The 21,978-nt window shown below is 43.4% G+C and overlaps 5 protein-coding genes across 6 annotated transcripts; 3 read left to right on the top strand and 2 right to left on the bottom strand.

The window, feature by feature from the left end:
• Positions 1–120: 120 nt before the first annotated feature.
• On the top strand, positions 121–9,018 carry LOC133838097 (ectopic P granules protein 5 homolog). Its single transcript, XM_062269061.1, is given in 18 exon segments — positions 121–263; positions 326–1,080; positions 1,138–1,423; positions 1,489–1,958; positions 2,354–2,581; positions 2,636–3,035; positions 3,089–3,906; positions 3,969–4,112; positions 4,176–4,353; positions 4,412–5,379; positions 5,473–5,929; positions 5,992–6,114; positions 6,116–6,749; positions 6,809–7,526; positions 7,583–7,903; positions 7,974–8,235; positions 8,237–8,550; positions 8,605–9,018. Coding segments are annotated over 18 exon segments (7,416 nt in total). The 5' UTR covers positions 121–236; the 3' UTR covers positions 8,918–9,018.
• LOC133838099 (serine/threonine-protein kinase greatwall) lies at positions 8,990–12,925 on the bottom strand. 2 transcript variants are annotated; one of them, XM_062269064.1, is made up of 7 exons: positions 12,521–12,924; positions 11,550–12,392; positions 11,309–11,488; positions 11,089–11,241; positions 10,603–10,778; positions 9,708–10,537; positions 8,990–9,644 (listed from the first exon to the last, which is right to left on the bottom strand). In XM_062269064.1, exons 1-7 carry the CDS (start codon positions 12,668–12,670, stop codon positions 9,379–9,381), a joined length of 2,598 nt encoding a protein of 865 aa, XP_062125048.1. In that variant the 5' UTR covers positions 12,671–12,924; the 3' UTR covers positions 8,990–9,378. The 2 variants fall into 2 exon arrangements, with proteins under 2 accessions (XP_062125048.1, XP_062125049.1); XM_062269065.1 differs by lacking the exon at positions 11,089–11,241 and having other exon boundaries at positions 12,521–12,925.
• A 456-nt stretch (positions 12,926–13,381) lies between these two features.
• LOC133838112 (immunoglobulin A1 protease autotransporter) lies at positions 13,382–18,201 on the bottom strand. Its single transcript, XM_062269087.1, is given in 3 exon segments — positions 13,382–15,074; positions 15,076–15,674; positions 18,057–18,201. Coding segments are annotated over 2 exon segments (1,653 nt in total). The 5' UTR covers positions 15,622–15,674; positions 18,057–18,201; the 3' UTR covers positions 13,382–13,967.
• A 560-nt stretch (positions 18,202–18,761) lies between these two features.
• Positions 18,762–20,682, top strand: LOC133838110 (thioredoxin domain-containing protein 9). Its single transcript, XM_062269085.1, has 3 exons — positions 18,762–18,891; positions 19,100–19,369; positions 19,542–20,682. Exons 2-3 carry the CDS (start codon positions 19,193–19,195, stop codon positions 20,013–20,015), a joined length of 651 nt encoding a protein of 216 aa, XP_062125069.1. The 5' UTR covers positions 18,762–18,891; positions 19,100–19,192; the 3' UTR covers positions 20,016–20,682.
• A 108-nt stretch (positions 20,683–20,790) lies between these two features.
• On the top strand, positions 20,791–21,857 carry LOC133838109 (uncharacterized). The gene has a single exon (XM_062269083.1). The coding sequence runs from the start codon at positions 21,008–21,010 to the stop codon at positions 21,776–21,778; it is 771 nt and encodes a 256-aa protein (XP_062125067.1). The 5' UTR covers positions 20,791–21,007; the 3' UTR covers positions 21,779–21,857.
• The last annotated feature ends 121 nt before the right edge of the window (positions 21,858–21,978 follow it).

Below are 21,978 nucleotides of genomic sequence, written 5' to 3' on the forward strand. Positions count from 1 at the left end.
CAAACCAATAAAATAGGCAAGGGTCATTCATTTTAGCAACTTTCATAAGAGTTATTGCACTTTTCTGACCATAGTTAGCTCGATTAAAAACAGCTAATAGTCGCTGTTGTCAACACTGACGTTGACAACATGATTTTTGTGGGGGATTTTAATGTTTGCGGCGCATTGATGAGCTTAAGGCGCAAAACGCTGGAGCAGTCAGAAATAGACAACAAAGTGATTGCGAATAATAAATAATGGCAACTTTGGCAAAGCCAAAAAAAGTAAGTAAATAGTTATATTGAAATAATTGTGAAATTCACGTTATAAAAAAACGCAACCATAGAAAACCAAAAAACAAAGCGTCTACAGCGAGCAGCGTAGGCAAGAGGAAGAAGAAGAACACGATGAGTTATCAACAAGTAGAGCCCAAGAACAAAGATATGAGGAAAATGCGTCGTCTGCGCCTTCACTGTTGGAAGAATTGGAACGAGTGGCTAGCAGTAGTGGGAATAGCAAAGCTGCGGCCAATATTATTAGTCACGACTGCTGCATTTCAAGTGACGTAGACCCCGATCTGATAACAACGCCAGTAACAACAGAGGAAAGTGAAATCTTGGAGGCTACGCCCAGTGCCCCCGCAGCGCCCGTCTCTAGCGTGCCGCTCGTGCAATATCCCAATCTGCAGCCAATTCGTTTAACGAATGCGCTCATCGAGGAGCAACAGGCACAGATTGTTTACAAGCCACAAGTGGCACGCTGCACGGGCTTCGTCTTGGCCAGCAGTCATCTGAAGCCGTTTACTAGCGAACAGCTGCGAGAATACTATCAATGTCCCGATCTGGAGTTGGCCAAACATTTTGAGCTGGAATTCCTCATGAACACACTGCTGGAGTCCAGTGAAACTGATCCACTCTATTTGGAACTGCTTGAATACTACAATTTGCAGGGTAAATTGTCGTCCAATCTCCATGACATCAAACAGCGACGCAAGGAATGCGGGGAGACGCAGCAGCAAGTGTGGATCAGCGAATCGGTGACACGCACCTTCAGCGGTCATTGTGGGGACAGCAATATGGTGCAAGAGAGCGAAACCTACGAGTAAGTTGAGTATTTCTCAGTCGCGTGCATTTTCGTACTTATTTGCTGTCTTTGCAGGATCTATAAAGTGGATCCCGTCAAACTAGAGGTGGCATCAGCTAAGCTGACAAACCTCTACGGTTTAGTTTGTCACACATATACCACAAATCTGATCAAAACGAAGACATCCAAGGTCCGCATCGATCAGATCATCAATGAGCTCTGTGCTTATTCTCATGTGGATCCATTGGCATCCATTGAGCTACACGAGCGATTGGATGACAATGCTCTCAAATGTGTGGCGCAGTTACGACGCGCTATTGGAATACTCTTTAGCTTTGCTCGCCGTCCTAGTCCGAATGCGGTAATCTTTTGCAGCTTACATTTCACTTTCATTTAAAACTAATTGAAGATTCTTGTCTCTTTTAGCAATTTGATTGCGACTTAAAGATCTGGCTGCGCAAGCTTGTTGCCTTGCAGCTGCTGCTGGCCACCAAGGAGGATCATTGGTTTCTCCTCTTCAATATTTTGCGTTGTCCCAACGGCGTCGCTATCTGGGCAGCCGAATTTCTGCAGCTTCCAGGCATGACACCAAGGCAAAGCAAGCCCAAGGGCACGCAGCCCAATGAACTGCCACTGCCATTGAATTCGCCTGAGCTCAACCATTGTGTGGCTGTGCTACAGATACTGTTGCTGCCCATCAAGAAGCGAAACGAATACTTAAAGTCTCAGGCTCAGGCTCAAAAGGAGCTGTCGGATGGCTCAGGCAGTAATGAGCGCTGGACAGTGGTGGACTCTGATGGCGAGGATACATTGACGCCCACAGGCGAATACGGAGGCGTTAAAGAGGGCGATCTAATCGCACTGCTCAATCAGCTACCCTTCGACAAGCTCTTCACGTAAGCAATTGCTGCACATTCTCGCCTTCATCTATTGTGTATACTTGTTTCCTAAAAATAATTTTCGACTGCTCCTATCTCTGACTCAGACTTGTTGCTCACTTAGATGAATCGTTTATCACTTGTTTCCTAAAAATAATTTTCGACTGCTCCTATCTCTGACTCAGACTTGTTGCTCACTTAGATGAATCGTTTATCACTAAACATATTCATTTTGCAATTATTTAATTAAGTTTACTTTGTATACGATAGTATCATTTTAAGTTTCCTCTCTGCATTCCCATCAACCATTTCCTTACATTGCTCATTAGCGTGTTTTCATTTTAATAACATTTATGGCTTAATCTGTACTTATTTCTGTTCATAATAATAGTTTTGTTCTCCCTTTGTTACAGCTCTGCCATGTGCATTGAAAAGTTTCTCAATGACTACATCATTGAGCCTGATATGATAACACCACAGCGCATGCTCACCGTGGTCGCATTCTTTGCCCAACTGCTGGAGACACTCGGCGAGGGCATGTTGACCTATAACAACGAACGCTACAAGCAGCTGGCCAAGCGCTTAGGGCGTCTAGTGCGACACACGCTGCAATACGTGGCCGATTACCACGAACTATTTTTGTAAGCATTGTTATAGAAATTCATCTTCAATTTCTTAACTTTTTCAATTCACAGGCAGAATAAACTGCCCAAGTCACAGGATGTGTGCGATCGCATTGAACTTGAGTTGCAGGCGCTGTTAATGCGTGCTTGCAGCTACATCTATCGATCTCGCAATCTGGGCACCTGGCAGTATTTCACCACATTGCCTTACAGAACATTGAATGCCGACATCATTTGGCATTTGTTCTATTACCTCAATGTTGGCTTTCCCAATGATTTAAACACCAAGATCTCAACGGACATGGAGATTGTCTATCAAATGGAGTTCTGGAGCAAGTTTGATGTGGCCAATGCTGATGTGTCGCCCGAGGATATGTTCTATCTGCTGCAGGCCTTCTTCGAAATGGCTAATGAACGTGACCTGACCAAGGATGGACCGCTTATACGCATCATTTGTCTCACCATCTTCCAGGTGCGTTGTGCAAACATTTCGCAGCTTATCACTTACTAATTGTGTTGCCACAGATTGGTTTCATTCATCAAGGCACCCGAGAATATTGTTATAAAACGGCACGCGATATGCTTGTCAACATCACGTTGGCCTATGAGGATCTCCTGGATTGCCTGCTACTGCAGCTAAAGTCGCGCTTCTCTGAAACAGAGCAAGCCGCATATCTTTTCAAGGCATTACCTCTAGAGAATTGGCGTCCCTCAATGGACAGCTTTGAGCTGCTATCACACTGGCTGCTACACTTTGATTATCAAGCAGCCGAAAACCAATTGGCACGTCTCATCATTGGCCATCTCAACTGGGGCTTTGATGTCGAGGGTCGTTTCTATCTGCCTCACAACATACACGTGCGCATGGCCTGCCTAATTACCGAAGCTATTACCAAATACACTCCCGAGGTAATTGGTGCTTCGGGCATCTCTGAGAGCGTGCGTCAAGTGTCCTCATTGATTGACTCGACACAGTCCAGCCGCGAACAATTTACCAACTGGTGTTGGCGCATGGTTTCCATGCTGCGACTGCATCTGATGGATCAGAGCATCGAGTCAGTGAAGCGTACGCTACAGCATCCAACGGAGCCGCTGCTCTTTGTACCCGACTTGCAGCGTCTGGACATGATCTGGCAGGGTGTCACTGAGCAGCGACCGCTGGCATTGTATGTGGGAGTTCTTGTTAGTTTGCACGGTCATTCCATACCCGTGATTTGCCAGCATGGCTTTGATTTGCTGCAGCAATTGATCAGTGATCATCGCCACGCGGCTGTTATTCGTTGTCTGGAGCTGATCATACCGCTGTTCCTCGAAACACCCGATACGCTGGCGAACTGCGAGAGGTAACTATTAAAACTATTATGTATATTGATTTTGAGAAATCACTACACACGTTTTATCATAGCTTTCAGAAGTTACTCATTACGCTGTTGAATGCGGATCGAACGTATCTGAAGCTGGCCAAGGATATGGTCTTTGCCAACTCAATTGGTCCGATTCTCGAGCTCCTGGACAACATGCTACACCATCAGATTGTGTCCTACACTAGGTAAGTAGTTGCCATAATTTACTGTTGATCGCTTCTCATCAAGCTTTATGCTCCTTTCTACAGTTATGGCCTCTGCTCACCGCTGAATCTCATTAATGTCTGGCTAAATTGCTTTACAACGCTGCCAGATTGGGCGCAGAACACGCATGTTCTCTATCTGCTAGACAAGATGCTATGCATCTCATATCAGTTCACCGATTGCCGTGTGCAAGCTGTCGAGTTCTTCTACAACTACTTCAAGGTGCGTTCATCCAAACTACATACATTTAAAATCTTATAAAATTTCATTTTTTACTTAGGACTGCACCGATTGGAAGTCGCCGCCCAAGTCGACCGGAATAAAAGGATTTTTTGGAGGTCAGGCCAATTCGCCAGTTCCACAAATATCACCGCAATACTGCTGGCTTAATCTTGTGCTGTTGGACATTGAATTTCGGCTTCAGGATACACGCTTTTGGCCCGAATTGCTGCGGCAACTGGGGAATCAAACTGTGGAGACTGCGCTGAAGAAAACGCTGTCATTAAGCAAGTCGAATGCGTTTCCGGCTAGACAGCTGGTCATCTACAAGTACGCTCAGCTACTCTCCACAATGGACACCACACACGCACTCTTTCCGATTGTGTGCCAGAAGTTCTTTGAGCTCTATTTGTGGCGTGTGCCCGTCGAATGTGATGTGAGAATCACCAATGAGAATATGGGCGTTGCTGAAAAGTTCTACGAGCACAATGTGCCACTGATGAAAACGATCAAGACACAACTCAAGTCTGCCGAAGTCTATTACGCTGCCATCGCCAATAAGCGTGCTCAGGAAGAGGCCACGGCTCACATGTATCGCAGCTGCACCAAGCTGATGCAGAGTTGTGCTTTGTGGTTGGAGGACACACAGATCAATCGATTTGCTAACGATGCTACCCAATTACCAGCACAATACAACAGCGAAAAGCTGCGCGAGCTACTCAATGGTCATGTGTCCCATTGGACAGAGTATCTGTGTCTGGCCGATCTGCGCAAGGATCAACGCCAGCAAGCGGATGAATGGACAGCTAAAATATATCGCACGCATAATTATATTCCACTACGCAATCCATTGCAACCCAAGCCTCGTTTGACACCCGCTCAACGCATCAAGAATCATCTGGCTACGTATGACAAACGGCTTCCAGCGCCCAATCACCATCATCCAGAGCAGATCCAAAAGCGACCCATCGATGGCAAAACAAAGTCCGAGCTTAAACGTCGCATACAAACACTTAACAGCACCGCCAAGTAAGATGCTAAAATAACCCAAATTTATGTACAAATAGGAATATTTGTCGTTGTTTCTGTAGACTTATTTGTATTTCTTATTCTCCATTGCAGCAAGGTGCATTACAACACCTCCGAAATGAATTCCCTCAACTTGAACTATCTGGAACGCGTTCCCGCCTTGTATGAAATGGTGCCATACGTGGACACGAGACGCAAAGAGTGCACATCCCTGATTTTCAAACGCAACTGCTCTCAGGCCGCGACGATCAAAGTGGAAGGGGAACACATCAGGCGCAATGAGCAGATTGCTAGAAAACAAGAGCAGAATCGTGATCGACATGACAAGATCATTGAGGAGATGTTGGCACTAAATGTAGATGGCTTTGCCCAGGCCATAGTTGAGCTTGGCGATTGCATTACGCAGTTGGTTCAGGAGCAGTCAGCGAATGCGAGCGCTACCGATATTGGACTTGACATATTCTACCATGTGGTGGATAATATGAATGACACGACAATGAAGTTTCCGCCCACCAATGACTGTTACTCCCATATGCTGGAAGAACTGGGCGTAAGTAGCAAATTCTATGCGCCCTTCTTGCAACTATTAATTATCTTCTCATAATATCACAGGTATTTATTCAAGCGGAGCAAGCGGCACACGGTTTGAAAGTGCTCAAATTGGCGCTGCAGCGCGGCGATCTTGTAGAGCTGCTATCTGGCGTCTTTGTGCCCTGCCGCACCGATGCCCAGCACTTTTTTGGAAATGTACAATTTCCTCATCGAGTCCCATTTGAAGCGGTGCGATACCAAAATTCTCTTTGTGCTGCTCTCCAAATTTGATCTGCTCTCATGGCTAGAAACGTATCAGCCCAAATTAAGTGAAATCAATCGACTTCTGATGCTGGTTCTTCAGGGCCTAGAGTCCTGGTCACAGCCAGACAGCAGTCTGTTGCAGGATCAGTTCCGTCGCCAGCTGGTGCACATCTTTACCTACGATTTTCCGCAGCATTATGGCGAAGTTATGCAGCTGGTGCTGGATCGCATCTCCGACCAGAAACTGATGCCCGTGGTGCTGCTAGATTTGCTCAACGCACTGCTTTCAAGCGCCAATAGCCCCACGCTAGCATTGCAGAGCAGCGAGACACTGCTCCATGAGTTGGCCGTGGACTTTGCTCGACGCCAGAAACTGTTCACGCTGAAGGCAGCGACGGATACGTTGCTGCTGTTTGCACGCCACTTTCAGAAGGAGCGACTGCATCACGGACTGCATGGCTTGTATCCCAAACACAAGGAATACTGCCAGCCGCTGGTCATGTGGTTCACCTGCTTTTCTCACGTGTTGCTCGCTTCCGCCATTTGCAGCTATCAGGAACTACTAGCAGATCAGAGTGAGTAACCTAAAGTTCACATAAGATGAAGAACTTGACCAATTTCTCTTGGCTTGCAGTAAGCGACATTGTCTTTGGATCCATTGTGGAGACCTATGCTCCTTGGCTTATTCCCTACACAGAAAACACGGAAATTGGAGCTGGCGCCGCAGCTCATTGGATACGCCAGTTGAGTCCAGAGCAAGGCAAGATACTGCTGCCTTGGAGCGAGGCTCAAGTGGACAGCAGCAAGCTCATGATCCGTTCGTTCATTGTGAGTGTACTGCAGGTGGTACAATATCTGCCATCCTCAAATAAAATACTGGAGCACAGCTTCGCCTGGTATGTGCATCACTTTGCCCAGCCCAATGTAGCCAGGCATGTGTTATCGCCGCTGCACGAGGGTTTGGCTCAGCTACCCTGGGAACGTTTCCTGCCGCCGGCCAAGCACATTGAGCTGCTGTATGATAGCTTGCAACGCTTTGTGCCCGAATCACATGCTATGCTGGGACACATCTTTATCAGAATCGATTGGAATGCTTGGTTTGGTCAGATGCCGCAATCGCCAGAAATTCTCTCACGACTCTTTGGAATCTTTATAAAGATGGCATTCGAACCGAACATTCATATGCATCCCAATACGAGCAAGATACTCGAGGATGCCGTCAAGTATCCCTGGCATCTTGTAGAGTACAGCGAACTAGAGAAGCTGTTCAAATGGTTCGTGTCCACCGTGGAACCTGCCATTGTGCTAAAACTACCCAACGAAAGCAACTACGCAGATCGAGCAGTTCTGGAGTAAGTACAAGCCAAGTAAACTCAACACTAGACTTTACTTTTTATCATTTCTGCAGTCTGCTACGCATCGCCTGCGCCATGCTGCCGGAGAGCAGCGCCCAAAGTGCCTTAGTGCAGGCAACAGCCAAGCGCATGCTCTACACGCGATCCATCGTTCGCATGCAGCGTGTCTGCGGAGCCAAGCACACCAAACTGATGGCCACCAAGGAGGGACAACGCAGCTTTACCAATGCCTTTCTGCAACTGCTACAATCCATTGATCAGGCCATTAGCGGCGTCAGTGAGCATCGCACGCCGGAGGAACAGCGTCGAGAGGCTCTGAATCTGATGTTGGAACTTGTGGCGCCCACGCAGACACAAAGCGAGGAGATATCCAAGTAAGAAAAGATTAAATGATTGACTCATTCGGTTTAACGTCTATTTTATTTTTTATTTTCTTTCTGGCAGTCTTCACATTCAAACGTTAGTGCGCTGGCAACAACATTGTGCACCAGCGAATCCAGTCATGTGTGCCGCGCTACCAGCAATTGGACATCTCAATACGTATATATCGAGCATATACATGCTGCTGGAGTCCAGCATCGAATGCTATTTCCGCAAGTCTACAGAGAACGCGCCGTGGCATGCTCCCAGCTGGCAAGGATTGTTTGAGGCGCTGCAAATGTCGTTGCCAAAGCTGGAGCTGATGCCGGTGCTGCAGGGCGGTTACTTTTTTTTCACTGCACGTCTTTGTGCTTTATAAACTGGAGGAAATCGAGACGGATGGCGAGAAAATCACTTTTCTACAGGATGTCACGCAATTGCTGGAGAATCTAAAAACCGATCCACAAACCGAACCGCGTATGGCTCTCGTTTGGGGTCTGATCATCTCGCGTGGCTGCCAGATACTGCAGACTTCGCAGCTAATTAAGAAACCACTTTGCATGCTTGCACGACACCTGCAGATAGCCTCAACTAAAGCAGAAGGGTGGAGCGATGGACTGCTGGGAGTAATTGGCCTGAAATCGGAAAACATTACCAATAGGTAAGTGCGTGAAATTGAATCTTTATTTGCTTACCATAATTCTTTATTTTGTAGACGCAAAGTATTGACACGTTGCCTAGCATGCATCATATTTTCGCTGTTCCCCGCCAGTCGTGACCTGAAGTTGCCCAGCGAGGAGTACGAAAGCGGCATGCGGGAGTTGGCCATGTTGTTGGCCAACAAAAAGTTCACCGATGTTAAGCCGCTGATTGTTCGCGCCGTAAGCATCATGAAGGAACAACCGCTGCCTGATCTGCAAGCTGTGCCGCATTTGATCTGTCGCTTGATCGATGTATTCTACGAGCAGAGCTTCCTGACGACAATACCGGAGGTGTGGGACTGCAACTTTAAGCTTAAAGCTAACTAATTAATCAAATATCTTATTTGGCAGCCAATTGTGTTATTTTGTATAAGGGGAAAATAAAGTGATCATTTTGTCTATTAATCAATTAAATCAATTATTTTGTATTTTTTCTTTTTAAAGTGAGTGTATAAAATTTGTTGTATAATTGAATTAGTTTGCTATCATGGATATACTTGAAGCTATTTGTTTAAGCGTAGTTAGACATGATCGCGATGGCGACACATTTCGAGTGGGATGATTACAATGAGTGTTACCGAGGGTTTAAATATTTGTAGCTAATGTCGAACGATATAACAATAAAATATTTATACATATATTAAAATAAACTTACACAAGCACAAAATTTTCTATAGCTAGCATATAAATAACACTTAACACATTATAATACAATTAAAAAATTGAAATTTTGTTAATAGATAGTGGGTTGATAGTTTTGCAGCCGCGGCTCCGCCAAAGGACAGCATTCAGTCATCGAGTGCAAAGTTGGACAGTTGCAGATGCTGCAAATTGTTGCGCGCCTCAAAGTAGCCAGTGTCAGTGGGATTATCGGGTGTGGGAACAAACGGCGGCTCCATATGTCCAATGTTCTCCCAATCTATGTCGGCAAAATGCCGCATCTGCTGCACTTCCTTAGCAGCCGGACGTTCCGCGGGCTCCATGGTCAACATTAGTTCCACAGCCTCCACGGCGTCCGGAGACAAAGCCTCATCGCCTTCCGGCCATTCAATATCTGCAATATTCAAGTATTCAATTGTACTAAAGTTTTTAAGTGATAGACCAATTTGTAACTCACTCTTATTAAGAATGTTGTCAAATACTTTCTGAGGCGTTTCATCGTTAAACGGTGGAATGCCGGTCATAAACTCATAGAAGCACACGCCGAGCGCCCACCAATCGACGGCAGGACCGTGTCCCTGTTTCAGCAATAGTTCTGGTGCCAAATAATCGGGTGTACCCAAAATACGTTCATTTGAGACGCGCATGCCTCGCCTCACCGACTTAGGTGTTCGAAACGGTGTATTCACATTCATGTTGGTGTTCTTGGGCGTCTTTGGCACATTGCCCACGCCATGGTTGATCGGTGACATTGTGGGGTCATCAGCAAGCTTCAGGTGATACTGCACTGCGGACAATTTCTCCTTGGCTGCGTGCTCACGCTTCTTGTTCTCAATTGAAAGCGGCAAAGCAAAACGAGTCGCCTTCAATTTGCCCAATAAGCCGCCATCGCGACGTGGCAATTTTTGCGAGGACACGGGGGTCGAGAAGACAACATTAGCCACGCTGGTCTCGGGACCGAGCAGATGTGGCATAGGCAACTCCTCATCAGACAGCGAACGCACCTTAAGCACACCGCGTATGGGAGAGGAGCGTGCCTTGCGTTTCTTTGGCGTACTGCTACCAATGTTGAGAATCTCGATCTCTTGGGTGAGTCCTGAGCTGCCGCTTGCATTACCAGCAACGTCAACCTCCATACTAGACAAGTTATCCGATCGATTGACAAGATTGATTTTACGCTTCATGCCTCGCAAAAATTCGGGACGCTTAAAATGCTTAGAGAGATTACGAAATGGTGAATTCATATGAATGCCGCTGATTTCATTGCCATTATTCGTCAGGTTATAGCTGCAAGAGAGAATTGTTTAGGTTATAAATGCTATAGAATAACTTGAAAGAAAGTGAATGTGAACCTGCGCGAGTAATCGGAGCAGCTGGATTCCTCCTTCGACTGGCTGAGATTTTCCTGATTTTTTTCAATGGACGAAGCAGTGCTTTCGCTGTTAAGATTGAGATGACAGCTGGAATTGTCGTCCCCCTTGCGACTCGAGACGCCAGAATCCTCCTGCAGCTTTAAATTCCGATTGCGCTGATTGAATCACATTAAGAGTATTATTAGAATTTGTTGTGGTTTGTGACTTTAAGCGCTGACAAGTCTTTTGGAAATAGTGGTTAACGTATTTTACAAATGATTTAGAGTAAAAGTTATGTTATGCTAATTGAAGGAGGAAAATTTGTTCGGCCCTTTATCAATAGTCAAATTATACAAATTTTGCAACTTTCCCTTTCCTTTTAAACTTATTGCAATATATGACAAGCAATCAAACTCATATCGGAAAAATAAACAGACAGAAACACACACAAACAACAGGGAAGACAAGGAACAGTAGCCAACGCACCTCGTCGAGCGAACGCCTGCGCACCATGGAAAACTCAAACGAAACTTCGTTTGTTTTTTCCAACTTGGCGATTTCTTTAGAGTCGCCGCTGCTGCTGCCACCGCTGCTGGCAGCAACAATGCTGTGCTTGTCCTGCTCGGCCAATTTGCAGCCCTTTTTGAATGGATAATGGATAAATATGCAAATATTGATTTAGAAATAAAATGCAGCGAATGCTCACCTCGCAATTGCCCCGTCCACTGCCACTGATCACATCCAAGGCGAACTCAACACGTCGCTTGCTGGTCGCCGGAGCACCGCTCGCGGCTGTTGCTACTGCTGCCTCCTCCAACGGCGGCGAACTCTTGCTAATCTCCGCCGAAGTGCAGGTGTGATACGACGATGCGCTGCTGTCCAGTAGCTACAAATAGTACGAGAAATAACAGAAAGCTCTAATCAAAGGTCATTTCCTAAATATTTACATTATTGGTGTTGGTATTGCAGGTGTGCGTGATGGACACGTTGACTTCCTCTGCCGAGAAGAACGGCGATACACCAGAGATTTTACTATCACTCGTCTTCTCCGCATCGTTGAGCGATGTGTCAGCCTCGCTGTCCGACGACTCCATGATCAAGCTATGCTTATTGATGGCCTGCATTAAATGTGAGGTTCCGGTTCCAGCTACTGGCAATAAAGCACTGTTGCTGCCCACGACACCACAACTAGCGAAATCCTGCGTCTTTTTCTCCGAGCCAAAGGATAAATGAGATGTGAGCGACAAGAGTTGTCCTGGCGTGCGTGCATTCAAATTAGGCGAGCAATTGATCAGATCCGATATCTCCAGATCCCTGCGCATTTCAATCTTACTCAAACCAAAGTCCGTTAGCTTCACATGACCCGTAGCCGAGAGCAGCATGTTATCCGGCTTAATGTCGCGGTGCACAATGCCATGCTGATGCAAATACTGCAGCGCCATCACAATTTCAGCCACATAAAAGCGCGCTGTGGCCTCGTCAAAGTAGCCATACATCGCCAGCAGCGATTTAAGATCTCCACCAACCATGTATTCCATGACCAAGTAGACTGAGCTCAGCGATTGCAGAGAGTAGAACAGATTTACACAGAAAGGGGAGCGGGACAAGGCTAAAGCATTACGTTCCGTGATCACCTGGGAGACCATATTCTTGTTGATCATCTCGGATTTGCGCATCACCTTGATGGCAAACAGTTTGTTGGGATCGTTGTGTTTGTAGCCGAGGAAGACTTTGCCAAAGGCGCCACGGCTGATGGGCTTGATGATGGCGAAGTCTTTAATAGTAGGCAGCTGTAGGGGACAGGGGAGATACGGAGACAAATAGAAATGTTATGTGCGTTGATATTAGTGTCAAGTAACGGGACCACCCCATGTAGTTTTATGCGTGTGGCACTTTAACTGTAAACTGTATTTTGTACCTTTTGTGCATTGTGCGATTGATTCTCCGGTTTGGTGGTTAAAATGTTGATTTTCTCCAATAATGCTTCGCTATCCAGAAGCGAATTCGTTTTCTTTGGAGTTTTGTAGTCAATATGCGGCTCAACTTGCGCCAAATCAGCGTGTTCCATATTTTTATCACTTGATTGCTTTTGTAATCCTGAGTTTGTTGTTGCTCGGTTGTTGCGGTTCACGCGCGCAAATATTTATTCGATTTAATTATATGACTTTTTGTTTTTCACATGCTTCTCTTTAATTGCGGTAACATTTCCATGTATTCTATGTTTAACTTAGACAGCATTTATATTAATTAATTTATACTATTTTCAAAGATGCGATTTAAACAGAGCGTCGATCCTAGTTAATTCTAAAGCAGTGTTGAGTAACTCTGCATTTGCAGGGTAGTGTTGCGGCGCAGGTTGGCAGCTCTGAAAAATGCACGTTGGTTTTCAAAATACAAAACACACTCATGTGAGACCGTAGTTAATAGTTTTTGGTATTAAACACTGAAAAGTACGATATTTAATATTTTCAATATGAAAAGTATTTGTTTTTGAATTACTGTTTTTGTTTTCAATCATTTAAATTCAAAAGGTATCCAAACTCTTGTTATTATTTTATTTATTTACAAAATTATGCTTAACGTAATATTAAACATAATCCAAAGTTAACGAGTACTAGCTAGGCCTTCGACTCGCTAACTCTTGTTGCCTTGGGGTAACATTTATAGAAAGATTTACTTATTTTTCCCATCAATAACATTACCATCCATCTTATGATTGTGGTCACAAGCATCATGATTACCTTTAAAATATTGTGTATTAGAATTAAAACATAAAATGTAATAAATCTGATCTTTATTTAAAATATGCGATACTCTTTACATATTACTTTGTGGTTGCGTATTGTACAAATACTCTGACGAATAAAACACAGAAAACTCGCAAATACATATAAATCATTTTAGCTTAAAATATTTTACTAAGACTATATATGTATGTGTTTTGTATGTGATTGAGAGATTGATTTGTTGTCTACAATAAGTAATTTTTTGTTTTTTGTTGTACCCAAAATTGTTTGGGTACTGAAATCATATGTGTATCCTAACAATATTTAACGATTTGTCGGTGCATATCTGCCACATTAAATAAATATGGCAGATATCTAGCAAGAAATCGCCATTGTTGACAATAGGGATGCAAATAGTGTTTAGCGTTTGACTGGCATTTCCTTTAAGCCGGAAAAGAGGAGTCAACGCTTCATACGATGGCTTTGGTTGCAGCCCCTAATTGATATGCTTACTCTTAACATGTAATTATTCGCAAAGAACACAAATTACCAAAGAGTTATTAAACACTACTAAATGAATGACATTGAACTTAAGATCTACTTTAATAAGAACAGCGGGAAGAGGATCGGGAAATTTGTTCACATTATAGCGCAACGAGATCGGTTGGCGCCTTCAACCTCGGTGGTGGATCCTTCCACTTCAGCAGCTGGCACATTGGCTACTAGATCATCGCTTTCCACATCCTTATTGTTTAGTTCCACATCTTTGTTGTTGTCCTCAGCGATTTCCTTGACTGGCGATCCGCCCTTTTTGGGTGTCTCCAGTCCAGCTTCCTGGGCAACAGTAACTTCATTGCTGGCTGTAGATTTGTTTAGCTGTTGCTCCTCCTCTTGGATGACAATGCCCGACACATTCTGCACCTCTCCGCCATTCTCAGCCTCTTCTTCCTCGCCAGCTGGCGGTGTGTCATCCAAACGCGGACGTGTTGATGGCGAGTTAATGGTTGCCTTGGAGAACCGTGAACGCAACATGCTGAATGGCGATGCTAAGTTCATGCTGAAGAGCTCGAAGCGCGCACGTTTTGGTGGCGACATCTCAATGTCGCGGGACAGGTCAGTAGTCGACTGGCTGCCCGCTAGTGGCGGCGGTGTGCGCTCACGTTTGCGACCACGTCCAAAGAAGGAGAACGAAAACGACGAGCTGTTGGGAATCTCGGAGCCAACGGTGGCATTCATGCTGGTGTTGGTGCAGTTCGAGGTGTCTAGATCACTGGTGTTGATGCAACGATAGTTGCCCAGTTTGCCGGGTGTTAGGGCTGTCTCGGGCCGTATGCTGCGGCGACCGCTGATCTGAGCAAAGGTGCGAGCTGGAGTTACAGCTGGGGAGCTGGATGGCTGGGCGGCCAGTTCAACTTCTTTGGTTTGTTTGCTGTTGCTGCGGAAACCAAAGAGATTGCGGCCAGGTGTGGAAGTAGCCGCAGGTTGAGGAACTGGCTCGCTTCGAATTGGCGATGCCTCTACAGCCAGTGTTTCCATTTCAACATCTTCGACAGCCTCAGCTAGATTCGCAGCAACGATTTCAACAGTTTCTGGCTCTTTCTTTTGTTCTTGTGGTAAAGCTTCGATTTGCTCAGCCTTAGTGGGAGTTTTCTGTTGATTTGATGTTTTACGCGATGATTTGCGCTCCGAAGTTGGCGTAGTTGGTTCGGGAACCACCATTGCTTCGGGCTCATCATCCAATTCAATGATATCAGCTGCTGCTACTGGTTCTTTGTTTTTTCTTGGCATCGACAGCAGTTTCTGCTGTTGGCGTAGCTGCTACCTTCACTTCACTTTCTGCTTCTTTTACAGCCACAATTGGTTTGGCTTCCTCCTTGGATTCTTTTGGCTTTTCGGCATGCTTTTCCTTCTCCTTTTTCTGTTGCTCCTTGGACACTGCGACATTGGAGCTGCCGCCGTTCTGTGAAGACTTTTGATTGCCATTTGTAGATTTGCTAACGCCATTTTGATTCTTCTTCTCTTTCGATTCTTTTAAGCTGGAGGATGACGACGAGGATTGCTGTTCCTTAACTTTCTTTATAGACACAAGTGGTCCATTGGCAGCCTGTTCATTTTTCTTGTTGTTTGGACTATTGGAGCGTCCATTGCTACCAGAAGCTGCCTGCTGAAGACGGGACACTGAGCTGATGCTTCCGGTGCCGCTGCTTAAGGAAAGCGGCACACGACGTCCGCCGACAGCAGGACCTGCGCCTCCTGCTCCCACATTATTCGATTGTGCCATTTTGCTGAGCATTGGTTCCACTTTTCCTTTTCTACTTTGCACAATCTGTACGTGTTGCACGATCTCTGCAAAAGACAAAATATGGTATATATTTATAAGTGAGACAAGGCTAAGCAAGTAATTGAAACATCTTGTGTATTCTATTGAAAAGCAAGTTTATACTGTTCACACTTGAAGTGTAGCGAAATCGAAAGATTGCAACGGAAACCTAAACACGCTTCATATATTATTCAACAGCTTTGTTTACGTTTTGTACTTGTTGTTTGCTGCTCTCCCACTGCATTCCGTCTAGAGAACCGGCTTTTGTCGTTGTACTTACCACAGTTGTTTGCTTATTTGTAGTTGTTGTTGCTAGGCTGACTAGATCTTTTCAATCACAGATGTCGTTTCTAGATATACTTTTCTTTAATCTTTTTACGGTAATTTCTAACGCTTAGCGTTTTTCGGTTTGTTGAGCACGTGCTAACAGTTCGATGTCTTTACTTTGTATAACTGACAACAGATAAGGAGCACGCTCTTAAGTAGTCAGCGGGCAGGACGCCAGATAAACGGCGACACGACAACTATTGCACTACCTGCAGTTGGCACAAGGTATTCTTGTTTATTACCAACAGCTGCGCTATCATAATTAGGATATTCCAGCAATTCGCGAATATTCGAAGATCGTTTAGGGATAAGACCTTATTGCAGACATGAAATTCAACAGTAATTACCGAACCAATCCCAGTTCTCTAAACAGAGACATTGTTACACTTGAACAAGCCTAGTTCTCCCCACGCATTCCTAAAGGCATCCGGTTCGAGGGTGATGCGTAAAGTTCCCCAGGGAGAAGAGTGTAACGAAATGCATAAAAATCGCCACCGTAACGGTCATCGGACACATCACAAAAGGGAAATAAATAATCAGAGAGTGATTAAGTATAGTTCCAGACTAAAAAATATACATATTGTGAATTATTGGAGAACATTTCATCACCCTCAAGAACTCAAAAGATGCTACGAAGCATCTGTTTTCAACAGATCCAATTCAATTACAATATTCTGATCTAAAATAAACAAATACATAATATAATATACCTAACTGATCTGAGTTCCTCTTTAAATTCACGAGCATGCCGTGGACATTACAGACATTTTAGTGTCGCATTTGCTTTTCGCGAATGTTGCGAAAGGGGAAGGCACTGATTAAAGCTGCAAGCGTGTGAAGATTTTCTTTTAGAAAGTACAGCAAGCAACATTGCAAAAATAAAGAAAAACTAGAAAACCAAAGTTGAGTGTGCTCGACCGTAAGATACCCGCTATCATTGTTAAAGCTGTTAACAACAATATGTCCAAGGTTAATTAACAATTTAGTTAAATAAATTAGATGCCTTTACTTTCAGTTCTATTTATTTAATGTTTGCACCAATTGATAATACCCTTTTTCCATGGATAGCGGGTATAAAAAGGAAAGCGACAGCGAAAGAAAGAGGCAACACATAAACACACACGCAGACATGCTTTGATGCTGTAGCGAAAAGCAAAGCAGACGCCAATCAAAACACCAATACATATGCATGCTTGCAATTATGCGCCAAGCCCTCGCATCGACATTACTGTAAGTAATGTACATATGTACATACATATGAGCGTATGTTTGTAATGCTTTTTTCGCTTTTTGTTTTGCTGTGCCGTTTGTATGCCAGCAGAGTTTAATAAACTCAACTAAACACTCACACATACAATGATCAAGGAGAGAATCAGCATAAGAGAGCGCGAATGGATGCACATACATAAATACAGACATGCTGCACATTTTAATTAAATTCGATGTTTATGTCAGATTTTTAAGGAACACAAACACTGCAATACTGTAACTGTTAGTTTGTAACAAAGGCACACAGTTGGAATATCAGCAGATAAAAAGGCGGCTTATAGTGACCGCCAAAATATTATGTACGATTGCCAGAAAATTAAATAACTATTCAAATAGATAAAAATTACATACACTTTACATTAAACGTTAAGTAAATTTATAGTTTTAATCAATATTATTTTTTAGTTAAACAAATTCGGCAAATATACAAAAGTTATGCCGTTCCTTTTATGCCTTGCCACCACTGTACCAGACAGGCTCAATTGACGGGGTTCGTTTTAAAAATGGCGGAGGCTGTAGCGACAAATAATAAAAAATTACATACAGACAGAGGTATGTGTATATGTATTTTAACGCGGGTATTTTTGTGCACATTCGTTTTTGAGCACACACACATATTCCGAATAGTTTTATATTGCACACCTTTGTAGCATTTTCCACTCATGTAATCGAAGCCCGGCAACTGTGCGCTAGGTTTTTTATCTATACCAATGCTAAAATCCTACCGCAACACAAAAATAGTAAGGCACACCTACACTTATTGCTATTAGAACTAGTCGAAATGCTAATGTAAATGACCAATTATCACAAACCTTTTTGGTAAACACGAAAACCAATACGATTTGAATGTGTAAATCCTTTGGTCACTTAAATTATTTTAGCGGACCCAAAATGCTGCCGACGCCAACGAAAAAATTAAAAAACTAACGCGCGACGACTGCAAATGTGACCAGACTTCAACTAAACATTAAATTTCCCTTTACTATACTGAAAATGCCCAATGCTCAATTACAAGATTATAATAAACTTATTTAAAATAAGTATTCAACAAGATGTCCTTGAACTTAAAGTTAAACTCATTTGAGTTTGAAAATTCAACAAGATGTCCTTGAACTTAAAGTTAAACTCATTTGAGTTTGAAAATGAATATATATTTTCGGAAATTCATTTTCGATAAATTTCCTTTTCTTATTTGAAGCGCAAAATACATATAAAATTTAGCATAAGTGAATTTAACTGTATTGACTGAGCTATAAAAGATTTGCCTTGCAGGGTAACTTAAAAAGCTGGCGCTTATTGGAATTTAGCCTTGCCATAGATCGATAGACCCATCGATTTTATCATATATATTTTATATTTTCAAATTTGGTAATCAAAAAAATTATGATTACAATTGTCCAAGTAAAAAAAAGAAAAACTTTTCTAGCCTAGTTTTTCAAAAGCTAGATAAATTTTTATATTTGTGGTATTTCAATTTGATAGTTTCCTCGATTAAATACTATGTTTTTGTTTTTAATATAAACCGTATATTTAGAAAATCTAGCTGCGGTCACACTACAATCGCTGGACCCACACGGCTAATAAGAATTGACAAGGAAGTAATTCAATAAACTTTTTAGAAATAAATGATATCAGTGAAAAATTAATGTAAGTACTTTGTTAAACAATTATTTATATGTATCCAAATAGAAAATGACTGCTCTTATTCACTAATGTCGCTTACTTTATTGAATTTTCCACAAAACATGACGCATCTGCATCTGGATACGCCTTTCATATTTATGCCGGACACACACACAAACACACGTATGCACACAAACAAAACATTTGTAAAAACACGCACACTTCCATACAGTGCGTACATTACAAACTCACACAGTCACACAAAATAGATACGAAGAATCTATTAGCTGAGTAAAGATAGAAAGAAACAAGTGCAAGAAGACAAATGGCGCACATATTGGAAAATCAATTATTTGCTGCTGCGCAGGTGATTGAACAGCAGTTAGATCAAGAGTTCGATCGCTTGGACAACTTGGACACCGATGACTTGAAAGCGTTGCGCGAGAAGCGGATACAAGAAATGAAGAAGCTTAACAATAAAAAACAGGAATGGCTCAGAAACGTAAGTGGACCCACAACAAATGGTTCGTGTCTTTGTTGAGCACTGATTTGAAATGCATGCCATGGTTTGTGACTTAACTGAACTTAGCGAAGAATTTTGAAAAAATCCTCTCTTATTAGATGTCACGACATTTATTTATATTCTTATAAATGGATAAATACATTCTTTTCAGGGGCATGGTACGTATTCGGAGTTAGCGGACGAGAAGGAATTTTTCGAGGTATCCAAGAAATCGCCCAACATTGTGTGTCACTTCTACAGAGACAGCACCGAACGCTGTCGTATCGTTGATATGCATCTTAAGATACTCGCCGCCAAGCACATTGAGGCCAAATTCTGCAAGGTTAATGCCGAGAAGAGTCCCTTTTTGACACAGCGTCTACGCATCAAGGTGATACCTACAATAGCTCTGGTCAAGGATAGTAAAACCAAGGACTTTATCGTTGGGTTCACCGATTTGGGCAACTGCGATGATTTCTCCACAGAGATGCTGGAGTGGCGCATCGCCCACTCGGGCGCCATTGAGTACAAAGGGGATTTGTTGCAGCCTCCAGATGTTAAGCGCAAGCCATTCATCAATCGCCCACAGAAGACCATACGCGGTGGCTATGATTCGGATGATTCAGATATCGATCTGGATGACTAACGTCGTTAAGACGCCAACATAACAAGTACTCGAGCTGCTTGAGAGAGAAACAAAGTATAACAAACCAACAACACAACAAAAACCAACAAGGAAAATCAAAAACTTAGCACATGAATGTAGCGAAAGCAATTAGGCATACTTTAGCGTTATTTATTTAATTGTATAATTCCAATCGAGCTCTTGCTAAACTCTAATCCTAATCCCAAATCCCTTCTAACATTCACTTACTACGATGACGTCTGGTTGGTTAAGTGTGCTCAAAGTTTGGCTGCCTTTTTCCTTTACCAATCACTCACTGCCCCCAGATAGATATTCTAATCTATTTTTTTTACATCACCCTTTGTTTTTTTACATTCAAACGGGCCTTACACGCCTTTGGCACAACATATGGAATAGTTCTAACTGATTCATAAAAAAGAAACTTACTTAACATAGCATATAGCATATAAACATAAAAGACAAAAACAAAGCTGGCATATATTTTGAACAATATTTGACCTTTTGTGCAGCGATGCAATTTTCCTATTGTAGTGAAGAGAGATACAACTAACAACTCACAATGTACAAGTTTTTTACATTTATTTTTGTAATTCTACAATTGCGCATCCAAAAAAAAAAGCATAAGATCGTCTTCATATTAAAACTGCAAGTACGGAAAATACAAAAACCCAAATGCATTTTAAGCTATCTACCTGTTGGGTGGGAAAGCGTAATTAGTTACAGGTCAAAGGATGCGATCCTTTGGTGCAGCTGACGCTTAGCCCTAAACTTGGTGCAGCTGTCGCTTCTGCTTAAACTTGCCTGCGCCATAAAAGTCGTATCGCTAATCCTCTCGGTGTCGTCTGCAGGTCATAAAACCGAAGCGATCCGAACTGTAAGTTGACCTGCTATTCGCGTATAAAAGACGCTGCCCGAGCTTCAGTTGTCACATTCGTCCTGTGATTTTGGCACGGCCAACAACTAACTTTCTCTGTGAAATTGTGAACTCAAATATGAAAATGATGCGCGGTACTGATGTAAGCAAACTGGTGAAGTCATTGAAGAGCACCTACAACCACGAGGAGATCGCCCAGATACTCGAGTGCGATGTGGATAGTGTGCGCCTCTGCATGAAGGCCGATGAACCGAAGAATGACAAGGTTGGCAAGGTGCGACTGCGCACAATGCCAATGGAGCCAACTCGACGTGAAGTCGGTCGACCCAAGGTGTTCGAGAACCGCAAACTGGTGGAGCAACTGCTCGCCGAGCATCCACAGTACACATCGATTGATGTGCAGCGTGAACTACTCAGCCGCCATGGCATCGAGGTCAGTCGTCGCACACTGCAGCGACGCATCAGCGAAATTAAAACGGCACAATTTCAACTGAGGAACGGCAGCTTAACTCCTGAGGTAAAACAGCGGCGTATGGAATGGGCGCGTGCTCACGAGGATTGGACGGTGCAGGATTGGCGCAACATCTTCAACATGGATGACTACAAAGTGCTCGATGGCAAGACGCCCAAGGAAATATATGTCGATACTCTGGTCGGTCCAATCTCGCCGGATTGCAACGATTTGAATCTCCTTGAACTTCTGGTTGCCATCATTGAGCCCAAGATCAAGACTCAACCGGCAAATGTCAGCGAGTTTCGTGCTGTGCTCTATGAGATTTGGCACAGCGATGCTGATATGGTCAGCAAGATGGAGCTCCTCTACGAATCGATGCCTTGGCGAGTAGCAACTGTCCTGCAAAATGGCGGCGCTGAGACCGGATTCTGCTAAATCAGATAAATTCTAATTAAATTGTAAAACTATTCTTAATTTCATAATACATTAATTACTTAAATAAAAAGATATAAACGCCAAATAGAAGTTGTTTCATTTTTAAGGGCAATACAAGTTCAAGGGAAAACTCTGACACACGATCTTCAATTCTCCTCTAAAATTATTCTGCTGAATTTATACGATAAAGTGGCAAAGCA

The sequence above is a fragment of the Drosophila sulfurigaster genome, chromosome 2R (genome assembly GCF_023558435.1).
Source record: "Drosophila sulfurigaster albostrigata strain 15112-1811.04 chromosome 2R, ASM2355843v2, whole genome shotgun sequence".
NCBI lineage: Eukaryota > Metazoa > Arthropoda > Insecta > Diptera > Drosophilidae > Drosophila > Drosophila sulfurigaster.